The sequence below is a fragment of the Rattus norvegicus genome, chromosome 9, assembly GCF_036323735.1.
Source record: "Rattus norvegicus strain BN/NHsdMcwi chromosome 9, GRCr8, whole genome shotgun sequence".
Taxonomy (NCBI): Eukaryota; Metazoa; Chordata; class Mammalia; order Rodentia; family Muridae; genus Rattus; species Rattus norvegicus.
The window spans coordinates 101,742,548-101,761,698 of NC_086027.1; the positions used below are offsets into that span (position 1 = coordinate 101,742,548).

Below are 19,151 nucleotides of genomic sequence, written 5' to 3' on the forward strand. Positions count from 1 at the left end.
CCTGTAGGAGCTCCAGCATACAGAAGTGTGCTGCTGCATTAAACTTTATGTAGGCTCTAGGGGTTGAACTTAGATCCTTGCACTGGCATGTCAAACTCCACTCACTGAGCTGCTGTCTCCCCAGCTTGAGTGTCCCACTTTTCTACAACCTGTAGTGACGTACATGCTTTCTATTTCCTTGTTGGCGAGGTGTCTTTGGATTAAGATCATGACAACAGTACATTTGTTGTCTGGTTGTGTGGTTGTTTTTTAGACTGGCTCTGTGCTGGTTAGGGTTTTTGTTTGTTTTTCTTTTGTAAAACTTACTATAAGCTTGGGTCTTCTGGGAAAAGGGAACTTCCATTTAGAAAATGCCTCCATGCAATTTGCCTGTAAGTATGACATTTTCTTCACTAATGATTGGTGGGGGTGGGGTAGCTCACTATGGCTGGTACCACCTCTGAACAGTAGGCCTTGGGTTTGTTTAAAAAACAAACAAACAAAAAACAAGCTGAGCAAGCCTTGGAATTAAAGTCAGTAAGCAGCATCCTTTCTCGGCCTCTGCTTCAGCTTCCTGTCCTATTTGAATTCCTGCTTTGGCTTCCTTCGGTGATAGGCTGTGATCAGGATTTATAAACCAACCAATCCATTTCCAACTTTTGGTCATGGTATTTAATTTATCATAGCAATAGAAACTAAACTGTGAAGTTAAAACTTAAGAGTTCTTTGGAAAGTCGGTTGGATGGTGTTTTGCTTGGGCAAACACATGAAGGAACGTTTTGTTAAAGTGGGCACAGGTGTGAGAGGCTAAGACAGACTCATAAAGGAACGTTTAACTGAAGCAGACACAGGAGAGAAGATGTTCTACTAAAACACATGAAAGGATACGTGATGAAAGATTCTTTGTTAATGACACACATATATTGGTCCACCTTACATTGCTTAGTTAAACTACATTTGTTGGGACTCCATAGAGAGAAACGAATCAAAAACCTTTTGCTGGTGTGCTGCAGTTTGTTACTGCTTCCAAGGACTTGGGCTGGTTGGATACATGTACTGAGACAAGACCCTTGCCGAGAAAGACCCGTCAGCATGTGGAAGACATGTAATGTTTGGATGCTATAAATAGGACTCCATAGAGTGTGTGATGGAGAGCTTGACTTGCTGGTACAGCTAGCTGTTGTGGGTCTCGTGTGTTTGCTGATCTTCTTTTCCCTGAGAGAGGCACAGCCTAAAAGTTCTGGTTATTCCTCCTGCTGACTCAAGCTGAGGCTGAGGCCTGGATGTCTCTGCTGTTGCTAATCTGACTCTACTGAACTAGATCGAGCTGCTGCTGCTGCCTGCTAGTCTGTAAACTGGACTGCTGATTCCAGGCAACCCAGAAGGGAGTTGCTCTAAAGAACCTTTCTAAACAGGTCCACTTCCCCTGTAACCCTCCTTTTCCACTATCTCTGGTGGGTGGTGGGTTGCGAGGAAAGTTAAAGCGTTTAAGAACCATCACTAAAAATAAGATTTAAAAAAAGTTACAAAACTGGGGCCCAATGGTAAGCAGTGATGGCCAGGTTGTTGACTAGGATGCCAGAGCTAAAGAGAAGCCTTTATTCTGTGGCCAGCTGTGAACATCCGTGAGACTAGGTCTCTGTTCTGTTTCTGCTGCTGTGATAAAATGCCCTGACAGAAGCACAGTAGAGGAGAAAGGGTTTGTTTTACCTCACAGTTCAGGTTGTAGCCCCTCGTAGGGAAGTCACAGCAGTAGGAGCTCAAGACAGCTGAACACAGCACATCCATAGTGGAGAAGCAGAAAGGAGCGGGCCACTGTGTGTAGTACCTGTGCTCAGTCCCCAAACCTAGGGGCTGGAGCCTCTTTCAAGCTATGTTTTCCAACATCAATTAGGGAAATAAAGACAACCCCTCACAGACATGCCCATAGGATAAACAAAACTAGAAAATCTATGATGCTTTAAATAAGAATGTCTCTCTCCCCAAACAGAAAAGAACGGCCACATAGGCTCATTTGCTTGAATGCTTAGTGTCCCCAGTTGATGAGACTGTTGGGAAGGATTAGGAGGTATGACCATATTGAAGGTATGAGCGGGTGTGAGCTTGGAGGTTTCCAGAGCTCGTGCCAGGCTTAATCAGGCTGTCTCTGTCTTTCTCTCTCACTCTCCTTCTCCCTCTCTAATTTTTGGATCAGATGTGAGCTCCCTGTCTGCCACCTTGCTCCCCACCATGGCATTCAGAAGCTAACCCTCTGAAACTGTAAGCAAAGACTACAATGAAGTGCTTGCTTTTAGAGGTTGCCTTGATCACAGTGTTTTATCATAGCAGTGGAGTAGTAACCAAGACACAGACCCTCACTGAGATCTCTTCCTGGGTGCCTTAGTCATTTTTTTGATTGCTGTGACAAAACACCACAACTGCAGTAACTTAGGAAAGAAGGTTGCACCACAGAACACCAAGGAAACAGGAGTGTTAAACACACAGGGCCATCTCCTCAGTGGAGGAGTTAAATACTTTCATTCTACCCAGAAAGCTGGGAGTGGATGTTGTTGACCTGCTGACCTCTCACTATCTGTAGAAGCAAACCTCAGCTAACTCCCCCAGAATTTTTATCCCAGACTCTCCCTCCCTAGACCTTTATATTTAGCTCCCAGTCAATAGAACCATCCTTAGGGGAGATGTCACATGTATTTTATGGCCTACTGATATCTGTGGTATCTTAGTCAGAGACTGCACTAGATTCTAGGCTTTTAGGCTATAGTTAGTACTCGTCCTTATGATCACATGCACTTTTCAAAGGACTTTCGATGTGGTCATGCCTTAAGCTTTATTGTGGGCCTGGGGTTGGAATGGTTGTTGCTTGGCAACTTTCCCCCAGATTGTACTGTGTTTAAATATGCTAGCAATAAATGCTTGGCTTCAGATTCTGAAGTTTGATGCAATATAAGATGGACTCAATTGGATTTTCATTCTCAGCTCTTTATAATTCAGTTTCCCTGTCTGGCTCGATGTTTGCAGGACTCCCCCCCAGCTCCCAAGGATTTAATTTTGGGTTCATGGTTCTAAGTGGTTAGAGTCTGTGACCATCATGGCAGGGAGCACAGAAGCAGGCAGGCAGGCACGGCACTGAAGCAGTAGCTGAGGTCTCATATCTCATTCTACTAATAGGAGGCAGAGAGAGCTTACTGAGAATGTTACTTTGGAAACCTCAAAGCCTGCCCACAGTAATGCACTTTCCAGCAAGGCCCCACCTTCTAATCTTCCCAAACACTTCCACCAACTGCGGATCAAGTATTCAAACATACGTGTCTGCGGGGCCCATTCTCACTCAAACCACCATACCAGGTGATTGCAGATTGTGTCAAGTTGGCCAAACTAACCTCCTGCAGTTAAAGCAGCTCATTATGGTCCTAAGAAACAAGCATGGTGTGCATACGCCTTGAGTGTTGTAGAGATGACTTTTTGGGATGAGAGTGGCGACAAGTATAGCAATAGAAAACACCTGAGTTCACCGTTCACATCGAATCTGTGCCTCTTACTGTTACGGAGGTGTAACAGACCTTTGTCCTTTATGAGGTCCTATGTCTCCCTCCCTTCCCCACTCTTATCCCTTCTAGTCCCCCAGCTCTAGGTAGGGGAGGAAGAAGGCTAGAGGGGAAAGGGGCATTGATATTCCTTGGGGTAAGTGTGATCTTCACCATCAGGATACCTGTTTTCTTCTCTTTGCACATCACTGCTTGAGAAATAACAACCAGCCGGCCAGTCAGCCCCTTCCGTCTGGTTCTAGCATTTATATGTCCTCTGAAAGGTCCTCTGAATTCCAAACATACACGCTAAAGCTGTCTTCAGCTGGCAAAACCACACCCCTGCTACAGCATGAGGCAAATCATAGTCAGCTGCTATGGACAGTCTGAAGAAGCCCCCATATACCTAACCTGGGATTAAAACAAAAACATATTCCCATGACATTTCTTTGTTTTTAAAGAAACCAGTTGGGGATTTAGCTCAGTGGTAGAGCACTTACCTAGCAAGCGCAAGGCCCTGGGTTCGGTCCCAGCTCCGAAAAAAGAGAAAAGAAAAAAAAAAAAAAAAAAAAAAAAGAAACCAGAATTCTCACTACACTGGGCTATTTCTCTTGTCATAGGTGTACAGTGACATTCCCTGAAGACTTGCAGAGAGCATTCTCCTTGTCCTGTCATGTTAAAAGTGACTCCACAATTCTTGTCAGTCTTCCAAGCCCCCCAGTGAGTGGACATCAGTGGAGGGACTCAAAACTCAGCTTGAATGATGTAGAGTTTGCAGTAGCATTACTCGTGACTTTTCTTGTTCTTACTGTCAACAACAGTGGGTATCATGCTAACTCTTGAACTTTTTGCTTTGTTGTAGTAGGGTTACGGTTCTCCAGTCTTAGTTCTTCTAGAGTAGTCATGGGGATTCTTGTTTGTGTGCCCAGTGTTCCTATTGGAATGACTGAGCGTTCACATGTTTTTCTCAGTCTAGAGAGCACTGTCAGGACTAGTAGATGTGGCTCGTCCATTTCTGAATCCTCAGAGTTGCACAGTGTCTGAGACATTCAGATGTGTTAGGAGGGTCAGTGCCTGTGCTATGGAGCTGTCCAAATGCTTCCTGTTGCAGGACGCCCAGCCTCCGTTGGGCCCTCTGATTGTGAATGTTTCTTGTTCTGTCTTCCACACAGGGGGAACTGGCCCTACCTCAGACACAGGCTGGGGTTGCATGCTTCGGTGTGGACAGATGATCTTTGCCCAGGCCCTGGTGTGCCGGCACTTAGGTCGAGGTGAGTCACAGTGCCTACTTGGGATCTGTGTAGTGAGGGATGTTTAAAGCACATCATAGAAGCTGGACATCGTGGCACACGCCTTTAATCCCAACCCCAGGGAGGCACAGCAGGTAGATTTCTATGAATTGGAGGCCAGCCTGGTCCAAATACTGATTTCCTGGCCAGCTTTCTTGTCTCAGAAAAATTAAAAACAAAATAAAGAATATTGTAGGCAAAACACAAATTTGTGGTTCTTGTCTTGCAGGCTCAAAGCTGTAGCTCAATCTCCAGTAGCAACAAATGGTGCGTGCGTGCGTGTGTGTGTGTGTGTGTGTGTGTGTGTGTGTGTGTGTGTGTGTGTGTGTGCATGTGTGTGCTGGTTTTTGCTAGTGAGCAAAACCAGTGGGTCATACTCAAGTGCTTATGCTGTGGACAGTCCATTTGAAAGTTCTCTCATTTTCTGTAGAAGCCTGAAGTGCTCAACACAGTTTTAATCTTTTTTCTTAATCTTTACTTCAGGAGCTCACTGAGTTACCCAGGCAGGACTTGAACTTGTAGTTCTCTCATGTCTTAGTTAGGGCCTTTATTGCTGTGATAAAATGCAACACGGGGAGGAAAGGGTTTACTCCATCTTACATCAGGCCACACTGTCTCCGAGGGAAGTCAGGGCAGGAGCTCAAGGCAGGACTGGAACAGAGGCCATGGAGGAGTGCTGCTTACTGGCTTGCTCTTCGTGGCTTGCTCAGCCTGCTTTCTTAGACAGTACAGGTCTACCTGTCCAGGATTGGCACCATTCAACCCTCCCACAGCAATTATTAACTGCTAGAGAGGATGCTCAAGAGACTTGCATATAGGTCCGTGTTGGCTAGGTGTTTTCTTGAGAGTCCCTCTTTCCAAATGACTCTAGCTTGTGTCAAGTTGGCATAAAACTAACCAGGGCATCTTGCTTTAGCCTCCCAAGTCGCTGGGATTGCAGGCCTGAAGCACCATGCCTGTGATTTATATTGATATAAATGTTTTTTCTTTATGAAATTATCTTTAAACTGCTGAAACAGCTTTCTGCTTTCAGCCTAGATTGGTTTTGATGAGATAGAGAGTGATATTTGAAATCCTGGCAGATTTGACTTAACTTAAAAAGTGTTCAAAAATAGAGTCCTGTGCACCATCTGAATATTGAACACTGTGCAAGTGGAAGGTTTGTTCGTCATGTAGGGGTCACACTAACCTCCCGGGTTTTGTCCCCAATAGATTGGAGATGGACTCAGCGGAAGAGACAGCCTGACAGCTACTTCAGTGTCCTCAACGCTTTCCTCGACAGGAAGGACAGCTACTATTCCATCCACCAGATAGGTGGGGATTAAGTGTCCTAGCTTTGGCTCTGTGCAAAGGGCAGACTTCTTGGGATTCCCTTGGGAGCTTTCTAAATCTTGCAGAGTTGGAGAATGGGGTTCTAGGCCACTCTAGCCTCTAGACCCTGTGAGCTGCTCTGGTGTTCCAGCACTAGCTCAGACCCAAGCCTGCCCTTCCCCTGTACAGCCTGCAGTGACTGACTCCATGAAGTCTGTGGGAGTTAGGTTCCTCCTGAAGGTTTGGTTCGCTTACCTCAGGAGGGTAGGTGTTCTGTCTAGACCTCTCTATGAAGTGTTTACTGGTGTACCAAAAGTGAGGTGCACACACTCATATACACACTCTCTCTCTTCTGGGATTGGATGTGTTTGCTAACATGGGTCTGTTTCCTGCAGCGCAAATGGGAGTTGGCGAAGGCAAGTCTATAGGCCAGTGGTACGGGCCGAACACTGTTGCCCAGGTCCTCAAGTACGTAATGAGCCCAGCCCTTCTGCTTCTTGGGGTCAGCATGAGTTCTCCTTGGCATTTACCCACTCCTTGAGTACTTATTGCTACAGGAAATAAGGTATTCTGATTCTTTGCTTATAGACCCGGGGGAGTCCCCTGGATGACTATGCCAATTGTTCTGTGAATGGGGTTCATGTTTAGGTCAGAGCCCTAACATGGCCCTGTCCTCTGTCTTGGTATACAGATCCATCTGTAATGAGGGTGTCTTAGATCTGGGACCATGACAATTATATATGCTACTGTATCTGCAGGTGCTATAGCCCTCCACCTCTGTGGGTTTGTCAAGAGAGACCCACATAGGTCATAAGCTTTCCCATGTTGTTCAGAATCTGTTAAGAGTTTGTTTCTCATGAATGTCTGCCTCTTCCTTCCTGTCTTCTGTGGCCCAGTGTCTGGAGTTCAGTCAGCCTTACTTTTCTGAGGGGCATTGCTCTGTAATTTTCTCTGGAATGACCCTTTTGGCTTTTTCTGGAGATAGGGCAAGTGTCAGTGTATGACCTCTCTGTTTTGTATGTATGAGTGCTTTTCTGCACATGTGTGTCTGCACATCATACATGCAAAGCTTGTAGGGAAGGTAGAAGACATTGTTAGACCCCGGAGCTGGAGTTGAGCAGATGGTTGTTGGCTGCTCTGTGGGTGCTGGGAACTGAATCCTGGGTCCTCTGCGAGAGCTGCAGGTGCTCTAAAGCACTGAGCTGTTTCCTCCTTGCCTATGCTCCCTCCCACAGTGTTTGTGTTTGTTTTTTGACCTGACTCACTTCTCCCTGTGGCTTTGTGTGCTTTAATGTTTCAGTGCCTCTAGAAGGCTCTGAACCAATATCCAGGACTCACTCATGTAGGGCCTTTTCTTCTTGGACTGAAAGCTAGTATCTCCCAAACACGTCTCTAGCTATAGTTTTCCTGAATGTTCCTTGACACCCTTCTTGTGTCTGCAATGGCCCTCTTCAGTAGGCTCCACCTAGACACTTGCTGTTTTCTGCATATCTGATGCCCAGCCATCCAAGGCCATGACTGGCTGGGAGTCTTCGGCTTGGTTTCTGTTGCATGCATACCCTCTCCATCCCCTTTAGTGTCTTTGTCCAAGTCGTGCCTTGTCTTTTCTGTTGCTGTGACAGAATACCATGACCAAGGCAACTTATAAAAAACAAAACAGCATTTTATTTCGGGAACTCAGCGTTCCAAAGTGTTAGACCTTGACCATCGAGGCAAGGAGCACGGCAGGCGGGCAGGCAGGCACTGGAGCAGTAGCCAGGGGCTTCCATCTCGTCCACCAGCATGGGGCAGAGCAAGAGCTAACCGGAAAGGACAGAAGCTCTTGAGGTCTCAAGGCCTCCTCCCAGTGGCACACCTGTCCAACAAGGCCAGACCTTTCCAAACAGTTCTACCAAGTGGGGACCAAGCTTTCCTATATATGAGTGGGGCATAGGGGATCCTTTTTCTAATCAACCTTTAGCTTGGGTGTGATATACAGGGCCAGCCTGGTGCTGCCCCCTTTCCCTGTGGCTCTAAGGAGCCTGACCAGGTCACCCTCAGTGCTTTGGTTGTACCTCTTGCCCCACTTCTTCTCTGTCTTCACTGACAAAGAACAGTCCCTTCGTGTTAGGATTTCATCTTTCTGGAAATGGCAGGTCAGGCTGCTTATCCATGCTTGTATTCCTGATGCTGGCCTCCTCGAGATCCCTTTTCCTCATCTATGATTGCCTGTCTGTCCTACACTCAGAGGTAGGTTACGTCCCTGAACTCTTTGCTGCCTCTCTACCTAGAGGCTCATGAGGAATGCTAACTTCCAGAGTAGAGCACTCGGCCAGCTCTTGGTTTTATTCCTTTCTTTCCCATGGGGGATGCCAGTGGGGGTTTCAACTTTTTAGGCCAAAATCTGGGCTGATTCTAGACTCTGACTCTTACCTGTAATGAATTTCTGTTTAGCCTATGCTCATCCCTTCTCTGTCCTGTTCTAGTCCACATCTTGTCTTGTACTTCATTGTTAGTCCTTTCTTTCATCCTGGACTTCTTCAAATAACAACCAAGTCATCTCCATATGGTTACCACATCATGACCTGCCCTATCCCTTGACCTTACTCTGCCCTGACACACAAGCCCTTAGATGGCAGCTCTGTCTGTGTTACTCACATACTCCTACTCAGGGCCTCTGTATGCTTCATGACCTGCCCAGCCTGCTCCCATGCCTCTGCTGACCACAGTCTGCATAGTTTTTCTCCCCTAGCAGCCCCTTTGCATCCCTGCTGGGGCTCTCTGTACATCTACTGCCTGCCCTATTTGCTTGCTTCCTCTGCTTGCCTTTACTGACATATCAGCCAAGGGAAGTGCTGCTTTGTATCCTTGCTGCTGTGGCAGGACTTTGTGAGTAGTGAGAAAATACCAGCTCTCCCGAGCTCCTTTCAAGTTTCCCATTAACGAGAAGGGGCTGTGTGTGGTTCCCTAGTGCAGTGGTTCTCAACTTAAACGTCACAGCCACTTTCACAGGAGTCACATATCAGATATTTACATTACAATTCATAACAGTAGCAAAATCCTAGTTATTTGTAACAAGGAAGTGATTTTGTGGCTGGGGTCCCCATAGCACAAGGAACTGTATTAAAGGGTCACAGCGTGAGGAAGGTTGAGAGCATCTGCTCTAGAGCCGTCCAGCCTTGGCCTCTTCTCTTCCTAGGCCTACCAGGACCTTGCAGCTTAGATCCTTGGTAATTGTCCACATTGGGGAAGGTCCCTTCTTGCTCTCTGTCTTCTCACTGATTAATAGACCTGCACCACCCCATAGCACCCAGGTTACATCATTTCTACACAGCATGGCTGCTGTCTGCTCTTCTTTCAGAGCCATAAGTCTGCAGCCATGCTTCCTCCCAACTGCTGGCCTCAGTTGTGCTGTTGGTTAGATTTCTGGGCTGTCAGCTCACAGTGAGGCGTTGGAAGAGAAGCTGCTCATCAGTGAGCTGGACCGGCCTCCATACTGGTGAGACCTGAGTTGCTGTGCCACCCAGGGGCTCCTGTCCACACTCTGTCTCCTGACAAAGGGCAGCTCATTCCCCGATGAGCAGCACTCAGCTTTTATCTCCTGTTTGAGTTTGGACAGATCCTTAGCTTAAGCTTTGAAGCTGCCTCGACTGTCAGTGCTGTGGTGTGGTGCCCATGTCGTAGAAGGCTCATGGGAGTGTTCTCACTTTCCGTAGGAAACTGGCTGTATTCGACACATGGAGCTCCCTGGCTGTTCACATAGCAATGGACAACACTGTGGTGATGGAGGAAATCAGTAAGTGGCTCAGGACTTTGGTTGTAGGTGATGGAGCCCAGAGGGAGCCACAGCTGGAATCTCAGCAACACCAGCACTTCCAGCAGGGGGAGCCTAGGCAAGGCACTGGAAACCCATTCTCTTACTGTGTCTGCTGGCTAAGGGAGAGGACGGAGTTCTCTCCAGCATCAGGGTAGCTATTTGTATGGCTAGGCAGGACTACATAGTGAGACCCTGGATTAGTAAAAGGGGTGAGGGATGGGGGCCAGAGAGATGGTTTGGTGGTAAAGAGCACTTACTGCTCTCCCACAGTTCTCAAGTTCATTTCCTAGCACACTTACCCGGTTCACAGCCAAAGGTGTAACTCATTTCCTCCGATTCCCTCTTTTGATCTCCAGGGGCACCAGACACGAGTGTGGTGCACATATATGTAGGTAGAGCACACACACAGGTAAAATGAATGCCAGGCGTGACAGCTCTTTTAATCCCAGCGCTTGGGAGGCAGAGGCCAGGCTGTCTACAAAATGAGTTCCAGGATAGACAGGGCTACAGAGAGAAACCTTGTCCCAAACAAGAAAGAAAGAAAGAAAGAAAGAAAGAAAGAAAGAAAGAAGGAAAGAAAGAAAGAAAGAAAGAAAGAAAGAAAGAAAGAAAGAAAGGAAGGGAGGAAGGAAGAAAGAAAGAGAGAGAAAAGACAGTTTTTTTTAAAAGAAGACATTTAAAATATGTTCATTAGCCAACTAATCTTTCCACTGGCGATTCCCTATGTCCCAGAAAGTTCAGTCTTGTGGAAGAGTTCAGTGAATCACTACTACTTCTAGTCTTTTAATCTAAAAAGTTTTTCTGTTTTTTTTTTTTTTTTAAAGATTTATTTATTTATTATATATAAGTACACTGTAGCTGTCTTCAGACACACCAGAAGAGGGCATCAGGACTCTTTACAGATGGTTGTGAGCCACCATGTGGGTGCTGGGAATTGAACTCATGACCTCTGGAAGAGCAGTCAGTGCTATTAACCGCTGAGCCATCTCTCCAGCCCTTCTTCTGTTTTTTAATTTTTAAAATTCTCTCGTTTATCTGCGTGCGTGTGTCTGAGTGTAGTGCAGCATGTGTGTGTCCCACAATGTTGGAGACGTCTAGCGTCACCAGACTCTAGTCATTTGTTCAGTGAAGGCTTGCGCAGTGCATTCAGACAGAGGAAGTAAGGATGAGGAAAAGCTGTCCTTGGCGCCCTGCTTGCTGAAAAGGAGCCTGAGTGGACTGGGCCTGCCCAAGCTGGAGAGTGTGTGGGTGGCTGCGGCTCTTGCTTTCCTTTAAGCCCACAGGGGAGCTAGCGGTTTGGCTCAGTGGGAAAGGCGTGAGCCACACTATTCTGCTATCACCTGAGCCCATGTAAAGACGGAAGGAGAGGGCCGGCTCAGTGTTGTCCCCTGACCATCACAGGTGCACGTGGGACATCTCCCCTACATTGTTTACACAATTATGTTTGTTTGAGAGAGGGTCTCAGGATGTACATTAGGCTGGCCCTAAACTCACAGAGATCCCCCTGCCTCTGCTAAGTGCTAGGATTAAAACTATGTACCACCATGCCTGGCTTAAGAATAATTTGAAATATTTTAAGTTCAGGCTGGGGAGATGAGTACTAGGCTACTCCTCAGAAAATCCAGGTTCAGTTGCCAGCCCCCACATGGTGGTTCACAACTGTGGGGCGCTTCACAAACACCTGTAGCTCCGGTTCCAGGAGATCCAATACTCGAGACCTTGAGGGCACTGCTCGCACATGGTACACAGACGTACACGCAGGCACAACAACCATACAGATAGTTAAAAATACTTTATGTGCATAAAAGATTTCTCTCTTTCTTTGTTTGGTTTTTTAATGTGTATAAGTTTTGCCTGTATGCATGTATGTATACTACGTGCATTTCTGGTACCCAAGTAGGTTAAACGAAGGCATTAGAACTCCTGTGAGTAGAGTTAGGGATGGTTATGAGCCACCTCATGGGTGCTGAGAACTGAACATGGGTCTTCTGCAAGAGCAGCATGAATTCTTAACCATTGAACCAACTCTCCAGCCCCTAGAAAATGTTTGAGTAGGGACGTTTCGCTCTCTGAATTCTGTTTTAAGCTGTTGGGCTTTTGTTGTGTTGTTTGTTAAATTGCTTCGTGTGTTGGGTGTTTGCCTGTACACTACTTGCGTGCCTTGTGCCTGCAGAGGCCAGAAGAGGGTGTTGCATCCCCTGGAACTGGAGGTACAGACAATTGTGAGTTGCCATGTGCATGCTGAGAATCAGACCTTTGACCTCTGGAAGATTAGCCAGAGCTCTTAACCACTGAGCCGTCTCTCCAGCCCCTTAGCACCTGCTCTTTAAAACACTTTTTCTCCTTGTAGGAACTTCTGTCTGTGTCTGCTTAACTCATACAAAATATGCCTTCCCTCTCAGGAAGATTGTGCAGGGCCAGCCTTCCCTGTGCCGGGGCCGCTGCACTATCCATGGAGTCAGAGAGGCACTGTAACGGGCTCCCTGCTGGAGCTGAAGTCACCAACAGGCCCTTGGCCTGGAGACCATTAGTGCTTCTCATCCCTCTTCGCCTGGGACTGACAGACATCAATGAGGCCTATGTGGAGACGCTGAAGGTGAGTCATTTTGAGTGTGTGCTCAACTAGCTACGCCTCTAGGAGTGAGACTGGATCTTATAGGTGTTGAGAGAGAAGAATTTAAATGTCTAGCCTTCCAAAGGGTCTTCAAGCCCAGTCGTCCTCTTGCTGAACCTGGCATCAGGGTCTTTTGTCACTCCCAGGTTTCTGCTATGCTCTTCCTGTGTGTGCTTTAAGCTTCCTCTTCTGTCTGGAGCAGTGGATCTCAACCTGCGGATCATGACCCATTTGAGGGGGGTTGAGTAAACTCCTACATCATATCAGAGTCTTACATTACACTTCATTACAGTAGCAAAGTTACAGTTATCAAGTAGCAACAAAATAATTTTATGGTTGAGGGGGTCACCACAACATGAACTGCATGAAGTGATGTAAGCATTAGGAAGGTTGAGAACCACTGGTGTAGAAATTGGTAGGCCCATCGGATGGAGACCGCATGGAGATTTACTGAGAATCTCATCCAAGTTCTTCCTTGATTTCCCCCCACCTCATCATAAAAACAAATGGTAAAGCCTTTAGGTTACAGTTACTCAGATGATAAACTAAGGAGTCAACGCTTGAGAGCTTTACTGTGTGGGTGGCCATGCTGCTTTTTATTAAAATCTCTCACTTTTAATCACCTTTGAGTGCTCAGGTAAGAGCCAAGTATAAAACCTCTCCCTTACCTTGGTTCTGTCCCCGCATATCTTTTGACTGTCCTGGCCATTTCCTCTGCTGTAGGTTCTGAGACCACTTCTGCTTCCCCAAACCAATTTCCCATTTTTTTTTTTTAAAGATTTATTTATTTATTATATATATAAGTACACTGCAGCTGTCTTCAGACACACCAGAAGAGGGCATCTGATATCATTACAGATGGTTGTGAGCCACCATGTGGTTGCTGGGATTTGAACTCAGGACCTCAGGAAGAGCAGTCAGCGCTCTTAACCACTGAGCCATCTCTCCAGCCCCCCAATTTCCCATTTTTATCTGACTTGTCTTCTGTTGTCATTGCTCCTGTCCCATTGGGCCAGACTGATGTCTGATCATGCTACCTGACAGTGCCTGTGCATGTTAATCCATAAGCTCGTCCCCTGGCTCCTGCAGTTTTCCCAACTAGAATGTAAGCCTGTGGTGTGGCCTCAGTACCTCCTGTACTGGAAGCTTTCTGGGACATGTCTTCTTGTTTTTCTTCTTGTGTCATTCAGGAGGCCGTGGCCTTCCTGAGGTGGAGGATGGTGAAACACACACTTCTGACTATGCTGTGCTGCAGTGTGTAGGACTGTGTAGGAACACTCTCTTCTGAGTGCTGTTGCAGGGTCAATGTGCTCAGTGGCCTTCCCTCTTGTCTCCTGCAGCACTGTTTCATGATGCCCCAGTCCCTGGGTGTTATTGGAGGGAAGCCCAACAGTGCCCACTACTTTATTGGCTACGTTGGTGAGTCTGGTTTGCATACTCTGGGTTCATAGGGATGATTGTTCTCCCTGAAGGAGTGAATTTTTTCTGTGGCACTGTGTTGGTACCTCCCGTGCCCCCCCTCACTGTGGTGGCATGCTCCCCTCACCCCCAGACAGTCTGATTCCTACCTCCCTTCTGTCTGCCGACTCTGGTGTGGTGGGTCTGGATGCTGCTCTGGCCTGCTCCCTCCCCCTTGCCCAGCTCTGGTCATCTGCCTCTGACTTCTGCATCATCTTGCCTAGGTGAGGAGCTCATCTATCTGGATCCCCATACTACACAGCCTGCAGTGGAGCTGACAGACAGCTGCTTTATCCCCGACGAGAGCTTCCACTGCCAACACCCTCCCTGTCGGATGGGCATTGGGGAGCTTGACCCATCCATTGCCGTGGTATGTCCCAACGGTACAGACTCCTAGCCGTTGTTCTGAGTCATCCTGTGCCAGTCTTGCAGTGGAGTATAACAGAAAATGTCTAGATTTTTGTACGCTTTCCAACATTTTAGTGTTAGGTACACATAGTTGAGGATCCCAAGACCTCTTATTTTCCCTGAGGCTGCTCAGCTGGTGAGTGGCTTTCTCAACCCTAGTGTATGTGTGTGTTGACTGTGATTGAGTGTACCAGTGGGCGGCGGTGGGGGTGTTTCTCCTACTCAAAAACACAAATGATGGCTCTGAACAGTTTGACAGTTTAGATCTGTCATTCTGAGTGACGGTCACCGGAGTGTACTGCTTTTCCTCTTAGTTTCCTCATCATTGTTTGGTTGTTTACTTAGTGTATCTTGAAGATGAGTGTCCTGAATGAGCTTCTCCGTCTCTCTTTTCTGATGATATAGTAGGGATTTCTGATGGTTTGTGCAAACCTGCCCATTCAAAATGTGTTTGGAGGAAAGGGGAAAAAACCCAAAAATGTCAAAACAGTGCCATAGCCAGGGAGTCATTGCCTCATCAGGTTGCTCACCGTGTGGGTCACTGCCAGAGTGCAGCATGTCTAGAACCAGTCTGTGACAGTCACACAGGCATGACAGTCAGTACACTCTGTCACATATGCCCCTCCCAAGTTCTAGGGAGAGTAATCTGGGATTCTGTGACTCAGACTTTCTGCAGAGCTCATTGGCAATTCCTCATCTAAGTAAAGTGCGTGTACATTACAGTGAATGCATTCCAGCAGCTCACAATGATTGGAACTTGGTGTACTAATGCTAAATAGACAGCCAACCTTACAGAAGATGCTACACATGTGTGACTGACTAGCAGGTTCAGAGAGCGTGAAGTTTGAGCCCCAGTCCTGGCTTTTGAGAGCTGAGGTCAAAGGGAACACATGGTAGAATCACTCTCCTGTGTCACCGTCGGGTAGGATCATTGGCAGCATCATTGGGCGGTGTTGGTATGTGTGAAACAAAGCGTGGGCAGAGTGGAAGTATACACCAGGATCTCTGAAGATTAGAGATGACAGCCTCGTGCTACTCTAGATGTAGTCACTACTCTCACGACCATTTTCATTTTAGGGGTTTTTCTGTAAGACCGAGGAAGACTTTAATGACTGGTGCCAGCAAGTCAAAAAGGTCTGTAGCTGCCCCTGTCCAGAGCCAAGATGAAACTTCTGGGGACCCAGGCAATGAGGTGGCTGGGGTAAAGGGAGCCTCTTTGCATGGCCTAGCTAGGAACCCGCTTACTGGTTGCATGGGGAGTTTTGTTCCTGCCTCACACATGTGGGCCGGCTGAACAGGGTAGGGTGCCTTGCATCGCTATTTCTGCTGGCTATGTGAGTGAGGTTCAGGATTGGCTATTTTTATATATGTTTTGCACATTTAATTTATGATGAGGTGGTGGTGTGGCCCACTCACTTGCCTCATGTGCTTCTGGGGGTAGTGATTAAGTTGTATGCCAGAGGCTGTATGCCAGCGGCTGTCCTGTTCTGGTGGCCTCTTGCTGTCCTCCCTGTGCCTTCTGTGGTTTTATTAGTTGGCAGGCCTGGGCTGTGTTGATCACTGTGTTGGTCTGTGCTATAACCTTTAGTGTGAATATCACCTCCATTTTCTTGTCTGTGAAATGACAGGCTGTAGGCTGGAGGCTATAGTGACTGTTGGGGGCATATCTCACTGTATCTAACAGCTGTATCTCACTGACAGCTGTCCCAGCTTGGAGGTGCCCTGCCCATGTTTGAGTTGGTGGAACAGCAGCCTTCCCATCTGGCCTGCCAGGATGTCCTGAACCTGTCCCTAGGTGAGTGCTGGGGCTGAGAACCAGTCTAGATGGGACAGTCCCTGTGTTCCCATCTCTTAGTTTCTCTAGTCTGTGCCTACCACGGCCCTCAGGTCCTGATCTTTTTCCCTGTAACTATTAACAATACTCTTTGAACCCCAGGTGCAAATGGTTGGTTGACAGGTCATCGTAAACCCATTCCTGTCCATGGGCCAGCCCAGCCTGTCCATGTCCTGCCCAGGGTGCTATGGGAAGGAGACATATTCCCACAGGTTCCTTGGGGACTGTAGTGACAGGGCACAACAGGTTTTGTGATGGTGAAGTCTGTCGTAAGAGCCACTGGGGTTAAGCAGTCCTGGATCATTGAACCATGGCTGATGTTCCTGCATGGATCAGTCCTGGTTCTCTAGGCCAGCACAATAGAGTTCAGACACCTACTGGCCTTGGGAGACACTGAATGGAGACCTGGTGAGACCTGGATCCTTCAACTTGTGTAAGGAGTCAGGTGCCCTTTCTTGTGCCAGGTCCCATTGCTTGTCTGCTGGCAGGAGTCAGGTACTGTTCTCTTTTCTCACTGAGTTCTTGTCCCTCATTAGGGCCTTGTCACTTACTCATGAGTTGGACCCCTTCACACCCTGTTAGGACTCTCTGAGAGTCATGCCTTAGCTTAGGCTTGCTTCCCAATGAGCTCCTAACTCATTATCCTGTTCTAATTAAGTTCTGCCACTAGGCTACTTAGTTACTTCTGCCTTCAAAACCTATATCCCAGAGTTCCTCTCTGCCTGGAGGATGTCCCGCCTGTTCTGCCTGTCCTCTTCTTCCTGGCCATTGGCTGTTATCTCATTAAGCCAATCAGAAGTGCTTTAGGCAAGTGAGGAAGGACAAAGAAATATTTTTACACAATGTACAAAATTTTCCCCCAATAGAAGGGACAGCTTATTCTAGTTCATCCATACCAGCTTCTGAGAAATGACTAATCTTTTATCTTTTTCCTGACAGATTCTTCTGATGTAGAGAGACTGGAGAGGTTCTTTGACTCTGAGGATGAAGACTTTGAAATCTTATCCCTCTGAAAATCCTGGGGTTGGGGGATGGCCTCCATGGCCCTCATTGGGGTGCGTTGAGAACCCAGACCTGCCTTGGGCACTCAGTGTCACCGCATTCCATCCACCCAGCCCACCCTGCTGAGTGCTGTCCGCCTGTGCCACCTCTGTCCCGAGGGCCTGCTCTGCTCATGGACCAAGGACTGTGGTGCCTGGAGGCCTTACTGCTTGGAGTCAGACTGCCTAAGCCCAAACACACAAGGGCCTGTCCACATGAAGGCGCTCACCAGAAGGCCTAGTCAGGAAGAGCAGTGGGTCGGGAGCGCCCAGCATTCTCCACTCGACACTGCCAGCCCTGGTCAGCGCATCAGCTTGGTTCTGCTTTCTCCTGGGCACCTGGGTCTGTGGTTTATTTGGAATTAAAGCCCTGTTTGAAGTTGTTTAACAAAGACATGAATTTCTGGGGCACTTCCCAGGTCAGTCTTAGAAGATCTGCAGGTTGGCGTGTACAGAGTGACAGCCACATCATGGCCTCATAACTGCTGGGCAGGGTGAGCTTTTGTGCTGTCTCCTCTGCCCAGTGTGATTATCAAGGGCTACCTCAGTGGGAAAGCATATGGAGAGAATCCCAGCAAGGCTGCTATTTGCTTTGGAGAAAAAGTATTCTTGTGGGGCATTTGGAAAATCCAAAGATACCAGTGTGCATGGGCACAATATGGACACCTGAACCTTGGAGCAGCTGACAAGTTTCTAGTGCTTCTGGAGTTGTGGTCTTGAGGTTCTCCATTAGGCCCTCACTAGGGAAGAGCTATGTCTCCTATATGGGGTTGATGGGTTTCATGACACGCTGCCTGCTGCTGTTAGCTTGCCACCCAGCTTCCCTCTGGGAGGAAAGGGAGGGGGGGAGCAGAGCTGTTCTTTGCTTGTGACACTGTGCCCACTGGTAGTAGGGCACACACTGCTATTTGAGCCTTCCTCCATGTTCTTTCCCTTCTCAGAAACCCTCCTGGGACATAGGAAATTTTAGATGGTTTGGGGCCAACAAGGTAAAAGTACTGCAGCTTTCGGTGCAGAGTAGACATTTAGACAGAGCAGGTAGCTCCAGGCACCAGTGGGTGAAGAGTTCAGCTCTCCTTGGCACTCATTTCCATACCTGCCACCTAACCTTGGCTTCCTGGGCCTTCAAGCTTTGGGTGCTCTAGGTCTGCTGTCTTAGAAAAGCACCTTTCCTCCCCCTAGATAGGAAACAGGGTATGGCATTGTGGGGAGGCCCATGCAACAAACAGCCTTTGCTAAAAATCCTCCCCAAGAGCCTGTAGATGGGTGAGGCTGGAGCTACTCCAGATACAGCAGCTCTAAGTAGCCCACGAGGTAGCAAGAGATCCTGCCTATCAACATCAGATATGTTGATGACATATTTATTTCATCTTATTCCTCTCTCCCGTATCTTGTCCCTTGACTTCAGATGGGGTGGGACAGGAAGACTAGGGCAATTCCCATTCCTCTGGAGCTTGCTTCCTGGTCCAGGAGCCATTGTGCTGTTGTCGACTAGGGTCTTGTTGTAACTCCTGCTGTTGGTAGCAAGGGTGGATGTCTGGAACCCGACAACCTGAAGGACCTCTCAGGGCTCAAGAAAGGCCTCCTGAGGTTGTTCATTCTTCGTAGTGTAGTTTGCAATCCTTAACAGTAAATAATAAGTTTCAGTAGAAAACAGTTTGTGTGTCTGTTGATATTTTTCCCTTCCAGTTATGATTAGCTATGATTTTAGCGTTAACAGGTAAAGATGTCCTGAAGTTGGACAAGCAGACCCTGCCCTGCTCCTGGCCCAGCTGTGTAGCCAATGTCTGTTTTCCCTCATATCAAATAAACACGTGGTCCTAAAAATGAGAAAGTGCAAGGAGAACCAGATACAAAAGAGTCGCTTCAATGCCAGCACTCAGGAGGCAGAGGCAACC

The 19,151-nt window shown here is 47.6% G+C and overlaps 1 protein-coding gene across 5 annotated transcripts in view; it reads left to right on the forward strand.

Annotated features, from left to right (window-relative positions):
* Atg4b (autophagy related 4B, cysteine peptidase) overlaps nt 1-18,909 on the forward strand; it is a 31,685-nt gene extending 12,776 nt beyond the window's left edge. Inside the window, exons 4-13 of one of the 5 annotated variants that reach the window (NM_001399197.1) lie at nt 4,676-4,774; nt 6,005-6,106; nt 6,499-6,571; nt 9,799-9,878; nt 12,302-12,495; nt 13,854-13,932; nt 14,196-14,341; nt 15,457-15,513; nt 16,081-16,174; nt 17,153-18,909. In NM_001399197.1, the coding sequence (NP_001386126.1) occupies nt 4,676-4,774; nt 6,005-6,106; nt 6,499-6,571; nt 9,799-9,878; nt 12,302-12,495; nt 13,854-13,932; nt 14,196-14,341; nt 15,457-15,513; nt 16,081-16,174; nt 17,153-17,226 (998 nt within the window). In that variant the 3' untranslated portion in view covers nt 17,227-18,909. Of the gene's footprint in view, nt 1-4,675; nt 4,775-6,004; nt 6,107-6,498; nt 6,572-6,649; nt 6,669-6,702; nt 9,582-9,798; nt 9,879-12,301; nt 12,496-13,853; nt 13,933-14,195; nt 14,342-15,456; nt 15,572-16,080; nt 16,175-17,152 lie in introns of those variants that run through there. The other 4 variants (XM_006245534.5, XM_063267328.1, XM_039083775.1 and 1 more) reach the window with 4 other exon arrangements.
* The last annotated feature ends 242 nt before the right edge of the window (nt 18,910-19,151 follow it).